Source organism: Terrapene carolina, unplaced genomic scaffold, assembly GCF_002925995.2.
Source record: "Terrapene carolina triunguis isolate 2854851 unplaced genomic scaffold, T_m_triunguis-2.0 Scaffold68, whole genome shotgun sequence".
Lineage (NCBI taxonomy): Eukaryota > Metazoa > Chordata > Testudines > Emydidae > Terrapene > Terrapene triunguis.
Window position 1 is genome coordinate 51,218,961 of NW_020664419.1, and position 7,500 is coordinate 51,226,460.

General features: G+C 50.0%; 1 protein-coding gene across 1 annotated transcript in view; it reads left to right on the forward strand.

Moving 5' to 3' along the window:
* Positions 1-7,500, forward strand: part of ARID2 (AT-rich interaction domain 2) — a 149,907-nt gene that overhangs the window by 138,513 nt on the left and 3,894 nt on the right. Inside the window, exons 19-20 of the mRNA XM_026648766.1 lie at positions 1,442-1,565; positions 1,644-1,735. Coding sequence (XP_026504551.1) covers positions 1,442-1,565; positions 1,644-1,735 — 216 coding nt within the window. The remainder of the gene's footprint in view (positions 1-1,441; positions 1,566-1,643; positions 1,736-7,500) is intronic.

The window sequence follows — 7,500 nt, forward strand, 5'->3', positions numbered from 1 at the left end:
CGCTATTTTTAACTCTAAAAACCGGACATGTCCGGGGGAATCCGGACGAATGGTAACCCTAGCTTAAAACATGCCCCTACAGTGCTGAGACCAGATGGGGAGCTGGGAATGAGCATGTTCAATGCATGGCACAGGCATATAGTGCAGAGAGTGGAATGAGGAACTGAGAATGGGCATGTTTGGTGCATGGCACAATGCACAGCTCTGAGATCATAGTTAGGAGCTGAGAACAGGCATTCTCAGAGCATGCATTTCACAGACCCAGAAGCTCTGAGACCTTGGGAGTGGGGTGGAAACACCTACTGAGTTGAATGGAGCAATTCACACCTCTCAGACCTATTATTTCAGGCTGTCTGCATCTCTATGGGTGTTCTTATTCAGCTGAAAATATCTCATTGACATGAATGGGCCACTTCATACCTCTTTGAGCCTCTTGTGCTGCAAAGGGATGTGTAGAGATCCTTCCCCATACACTGACTAGGCCCAGATTTGGGGAAGGACGGACTCTACATATCCACTGTCACGCCCCTTCCTGCCTCCAGCTGGCACATGTGCTCCTCATAGTCCCCACCACCACCACCCAGGGCTCCGCCAAGCTTTCCAGAGACATGGAATGACGAGGAGTGTGGAGCTGATGTGCACGTGGGGGGCTCAGAGCAGCAGGGGCCAAGGAGTAGGTGATTAAAGCAGTGCAGTGAGCATGACTGAGCAGTGGTGAGGAACATGAGGGGTCAGAGCAGTGAGGAGAGATGCTGCGATGATGTAGCAGTGCAGGGAACAGTGGGATGGGAGGGGGAGAAGTCTGAGCTTTGCAGTGGAAAAATAGGGAGACTTTCAGGAGTTTCAGCTCTGTCCCCCCAAGCTCCTCACATCCATTCCCTCCATATCTGCCTTCCCCTTTCAAAAATATCCCCAATGACTCCATGCTAGTCTGTAAACTGTTCTTGTGTCTTCTCGCCGGATCCTTCACCTGTGGAGAGGTGGACTAGAAGGGATAACTGAGCTGTGCTGGACACAGAGTTTACTGTTTTAAATGGCATTTGGGTAGCCGCCATCCCCATTCATTTTAAATCTTGGCTGATAACGCATACCTTCAAACAGTCATCAGAAAGCTAGCCTGTTCTGAAGTGTACTAGTGTTGATTAGTTAGAAAGCTACTTTTCCTTTACAAATGTCATCTGTGAAATACAGTGGTTCTCTGAGAAAGGTGTATTTTCTCACCTTCACCTAACTAATCCTGTGGCACTTGTGAGCCATGGTTTTCCCCTGTTGAGCCAAAAGGCAAATGACATGAGTGTTGAGCACTGAGAACTCCTTTACCTGTGAGCTCCAAAGAGGTTAAAAATAAAAACCTAGCAAGAGTAACTGTCTTGATAAATATAAATGTGCTAGAAAGCAGCACATAATGCTTTATACCTATATCTTTTCTTTATCAATGTAGGCAGCCAACTGCAGGGGGTAGTACCTCTACTCCTAGAGCACAGAAGGCTATTGTGAATCATCCTAGTGCTGCCCTCATGGCACTAAGAAGGGGATCAAGAAACCTTGTCTTCAGAGATTTCACAGTAAGGAGCATTTAGATTGTGTATTTGAAATTAATGGTTGACTGATTTGGTTTTAATATGATTTTCTTTATTTTTTAGGATGAAAAAGAGGGACCAATAACTAAACACATCCGATTAACAGCTGCCTTAATATTAAAAAATATTGGTAAATATTCAGAATGTGGTCGCAGGTGAGCAATCTTGTAATTCTTCTAATGCCTTCTAATATAATACAGTGCAAAACATGTTGCTTCCATGCTGTGCTAATACCTTTTAGGTTCCAGATGACAGACGGATTTTATATTTAATAATTTTAAAACCAATTTCCAAATAGGATTCCACTGTAATGTGGCTACCTGATTAATATGTTAGCTTTATGTAATACAAAATTACATAGAGGTGATGACATAAAGGAAAGTGTAAAGTGAGTGAAATGGCATTTAAAACTAATTTCATCTTGTACATCTTGCACAAGCTGAAGTAAAACATCTAATTTGCCAAAATGGATGATGATACAACAGAGGAACAGAAGAGGTTACAAAATTGTTTGTGTCTCTGTTTGCAAGCTGTTAAGGAGGCGAGGTGTCCTCCAATAAATACATTAGGAGAAATGATGTAACCTTGTGTAGTTTATCCACATGATTATATTTGTTTAGTAGGTCGACTAGAAGCATAGTTATATTAGAATCTCTAAGCGGGAAGATTACAAGATCTATATCTGTTTAGATGTAGACCTAGAAATTCTTACTTTAGAAAGCAGTAGTGAAATTGAAGACTGCTTTTATTAGCCCAAAATAGAAATGCCTCTATTTTAAAAAGTATATTTTAAAGAGTTAAAATAAATAACTGGATAAATTCATGGTGGCTAATGGCTATTAGCCAGGACGGGTAAGGAATGGTGTCCCTAGCCTCTGTCTGTCAGAGGGTGGAGATGGATGGCAGGAGACAGATCACTTGATCATTGCCCGTTAGGTTCACTCCCTCTGGGGCACCTGGCATTGGCCACTGTTGGTAGACAGGATACTGGGCTAGATGGACCTTTGGTCTGACCCGGTACGGCCTTTCTTATGTTCTTATGTTCCTTTCTTATGAGTTATTAACATAGTATATAGTTAATTATTTTGAACTTTGCTACTCTCTGCCATTTTCAGAAGCACAACCTCTTGATCTGTTTACACTATTTGGTTCCTTTCATGGGCACCAAGTATACTTTATCTGTGCAATAAGTGAGGTCCAATATTTTCAAAAGTGACCAGTGATTTGGGCTGCCTCAGTTTTTGGGTGCCCAATCTGAGACACTTTAAAGGGACCTGTTTTTGTTTGTTTTGTTGTCAGCAAATGAATGCTCAACAAGTTCTGAAAACCCAGGCCCCTTTAAAATGTCTCTTGTTGTCCATAACATCTTATCCCAACTTGAAAAATATCTAAATGATCTTCTACAGATTACCTATTTATTCTTCTTTGAGTACTTGCTCATGTCCATTCCATTGTAGGTGTGTGTGCTTGTCATATGCACCAGTGCCAGAAGTTTTTCCCTCAGTGGTATCCATAGGGGACTGGCTCTGGCGCTTTCTGGAAAGGCGCGCATAGGTACCGTTATAAGGGGCGCCGCCGATTCCCTGTCCCTCAGTTCCTTCTTACCACCAGGGACGGTGCTGGAACGTCTCCTTGCCTCAGCAAGCTTTCCTTCTCAGCTGTGCCTAGTTGTGAATTCTCTTGTATATAGTTGTTAGAAAGTTTGAGTAGTGTATTACTTCCCTTAGTGTATAAGTTAGAAATAGTTAGTCCCCTGCAGGACTTAGCCTAGGGATGGGGCATGCCCAAGTCCCAGGGCTTTAAGCCTTGCGAGCGCTGCAAAAAACCTATGCCTGTCAGTGATCCCCATCAAAGCTGTCTTAAGTGACCCACATGAGCAACAAGTGTCGCACTTGTAAGAGTTTCAAGCCCCGAACCAAAAAGGAGCAGGACATTCAACTAAGAGCGCTCCTTATGGAGTTGTTCCTCGCACCGGCCTCAGAGCTGGCCAGATTGGACAGTGCTCCAAGTACCGCAGCTTCGGTGTGAAGTGCGCCGCCGCCACCGGCCTCTGACCGGCGCGGATCCCCATCTCCTGTACCAGCTAAAAAGCAGAGAAAGCCCGGGAGAGGGCGTTCTCCTACATCCCATAAAGGGAAGGAGCGAGCCGTAGGAGAGCAAAGACCCGCATGGGGCAGCTCTTCCCCTCTGGACAGTGGCCAGGCTTCAGCACCTGTTGAGCTGTTGAGCCCCCTTCATGACCTGCCCGCCACCCCACAAAGCAGCAGAGGCAGTCGGCACCTGGCAGTGCTGTCCACACCGGAGGCCTTTCAGGCCTCTAAGGACATATTGCCCTTTCCAGTGCTGCCCACGACGATCAGCTAGGTGCCCCGTTCGAGGGATAAACCCGCTCTGGGACCTTTCCAGCAGTCCCCATTGGTGTGGCACTGCTCCCTGACGCAGGGAGTGCCCCACCAGAACAGCGCCACCAGCTTACCTGTCAGAGTTCCCCACATCATTCCCCGGACTCCCAATGTCGTTCACCGGCTGTCTGGCACAGACCCGTGGAGGCGTGTTGCCAGTCCCCAGAGTCCCAGCACCAGTCCCTGGAGCAGCGTGGTCTATCTCCAAGCTTGCGGCACCACTCCAGAGAGTTCAGATGCTGGTCCCCAGAGTCCAGTCACCAGTCTCCAATTTGCCAGTACGGATCCCTGCAGGCAAGGGTATGGTTGCTGATCCGCCAAATACACCGCCAGTCACCGAAGGCGCGGCACTGGGAGCAGTCTTCCTGGTACAGGTCACCGGTGAAGACTCATGGAGAGGGCCGACGGGATCAGGGTGGACAGGCACCATTGGCACCGTCCTGGTCCCCCAAACATGTCTCTTCCTCCTCTGGCTCAGAGAGTGAGGAGGATGATTTACCAGCAGGCCAGGGCCACCCACTGGGGGCATCGAAATTCTCATCAGGACTACCAGTGCCCGCATGGCCCCAAGGTCAGTGGCCAACTCCCTGCCAGCTGTGGAACCCCTAGGGGTTTCCCCAGCCATCACAGGGGTACCGATCAATCTCAAGGGCGTCTGAGAAATGGTCGGCAACAGTCTCCCAGCTACCCCTGGACTCGGAAGCGGAGTCAGACCAAGGTCCCCAGGATCAGTTAGCCCCCGCTGGGGCTCCCCTGGCAGAGGACATGGAGGTGGCAGACCCACCGTTACCTGCCTCCTCATCCTCTTCACCTGATGAGGCAATAGCAGGACCTTCACACACGGTCTCCCAGGATAATATAAAAGCCCACCAGGAGCTTCTTAAGAGGGTGGCTTCGAACCTGGGGTTAGAGGCCGAGGAGTTGGCGGAACCCTCCGACTCCCTGTTTGATGTTTTGAGTGCAGCAGCCCCTTCCAGGGTGGCATTACCCATCCACAAAGGAGTGGTAAAGCTGACAAAAGCCTTATGGCAAATTCCCTCTTCCCTGCCCCCCATTTCCAAGCGGGCAAAGAGGAAGTATTATGTCCCTGCTAAGGGATTTGAATACCTACATACACACCCCACTCCTAGCTCACAGGTGGTATCACAGCCAATGAGTGTGATAGACAGGGTCAACCGGGATCAACTCCTAAGAATAAGAGGCAAAGAGGCTCGATTTCTTCGGCAGAAATATTTATTTGACGGCCAGCCTCCAGTTAAGAGTGGCCAACCATCAGACCCTACATGGTCACTACGACTTTAACATTTGGCAGTCCATGATCAAGTTTTCAGACTTGCTGCCAGAGGAGCCCAGGAAGGAGTTCCTGGCTATCCTGGATGAGGGCAGAGCTGTGGCCAAGGTAGCCCTCCAAGCGGCCTCAGATGCTGCGGACACCACGGCCCGGACCATGGTTGTCCATTTCCCTGAGGCATGCGTGCTGGCTGCAGTCATTGGGCCTGTTGGTGGAGGTTCAGCAGTCCATCCAGGACCTCCCTTTTGATGGCTTGGCGCTGTTTGCGGAACAGACAGCAAATTACATGGCTTAAAAGACTCTAGGGCTACCTTGCGCTTGCTGGGCCTTTACATGCTGGCTCCTGCGAGAAAGTGGTTCAAACTGCAGCACTCCCACGGGCTTGGGGACCAATCCCGAACAGAGCCCTTCCACAGAAAGGCTAGTAGCTACAAGTGCCAGCAAGGCCAACAGCCAGCACCCTCAGTTCCCTCGAGCTCTACCCACAATCAACGGGGTAATGAGCAGGCATTTTGAGGGTGCGCTCAAGGGCAACCTTCCAACTTGTGTACTGGATCCAGCCAGCTCCCCTGCTTTTTTCCAACCATCTGTTTCCCTTCCTCATGGCCTGGGCTTCTATAACATTGAACCAGTGGGTCCTCAACACAGTAGCGAGGGGTACACCCTCCAGTTTATTTCTACCCCGCTCTCCCTCCCACCCCACCTCCCTGTCCCTCTTCAGGGACCTGTCTCATGAGTATCTGCTCGCTCAGGAGGTGAAGGCCTTCTGTGAGTGGGAGCTGTGGAGGAAGTCCCTCTGCACTTAAGGGGGAAAGGATTTTACTCCTGTTATTTTTTTATCCCAAAGGCCAAGAGGGGTTACATCCCATCCTCGACCTGCGGAGCCTGAACAAGCATCTCAAGAAGTTGAAGTTCTGCATGGTCTCCCTGGCCTCCATCATTCCTTCCCTGGCTCTGGGAAACTGGTACACCGCCCTCAACCTGAAAGACGCTTACTTTCACATATCGCTCTTTCACGGACACTACATTTCGTAGTTGGGACCACCCACTACCAATCTGCAGTGTTCCCCTTTGGCCTAGCAACAGCGCCACGGGTGTTTATGAAGTGCATGTCGGCGGCGGCTTACCTCAGATGTCGGGGTATCCAGATTTATCCATACCTCAATGACTGGCTTATCAAGGGACGTTCCAAGGTCCAGATCCAGTGCAGCATCTAGACATTGCAAGCCACTTGTCAAGCTCTAGGTCTGTTGATAAACCAACAAAAATCAACATTGGTTCCGGTTCAAAGAATAGAGTTTATCGGAGCGGTCTTCAACTCTACGCGAGCCAGAGCCTTCCTGCCAGAGGCCAGGTTCAGGGCAATGTCAGATCTGATTGCCAAAGTCACGGCTCACCCACTCACTAGCGCCAGGGTGTGCCTCAAATTATTGGGGCACGTGGCCGCATGCACATACGTGGTTCGGCACGCGAGACTCAGACTGCGCCCCCTCCAGATGTGGCTGGCGTCAGTCTACTCCCCGGCCAGGCATTACGTGGACAAGTGCCTCACGATCCTGCCATGGGTACTTACTTCCCTGCAGTGGTGGTCTGACCCAGCGCTGGTGTTGGAAGGTGTGCCATTTGCGAACCCACGACCCATGGTCTCACTGATATCTGATGCTTGTGACCTCTGATATGGAGCGCATCTTGGTACACTGCGAATGCAGGGGCTTTGGTCAAGAGAGGAGCTCACGCTTCACATAAACATCAGGGAGCTCAGAGCTATCCATCCAGCTTGCAGGGTAGTCCTTCCCCACCTTTCCAGTCGGGTAGTGCAGGTGTTGACAGAGAACACGGCCTCCATGTCCTATGTCAACAGGCAAGGGGAGCTCTTTCGGCGGCTCTGCCAGGAAGCCCTTCACCTGTGGGACTTCTGCATCCGACATGCAATCCACCTAGAAGGCTCACACCTCCCCAGCATCTGGAACACGCTAATGGATCGCCTCATCAGGTCCTTCTTCTCTCACCACGACTGGTCCCTCCACTTGGAGGTTGTCAGGATGCTCTTCCAGAAGTGGGGAGCTCCCCAAGTGGACCTGTTCGCCACCAGGCAGAACAGAAAGTGTCATCAGTTCTGCTCCCTGCAAGGCCTCGGCAGAGGCTCGCTCTCCGATGCCTTGGTCAGGAGACCTGATGTACGCCTTTCCGCTGATCCCGCTCATCGGCAAAGTCCTCCTAAAGATAC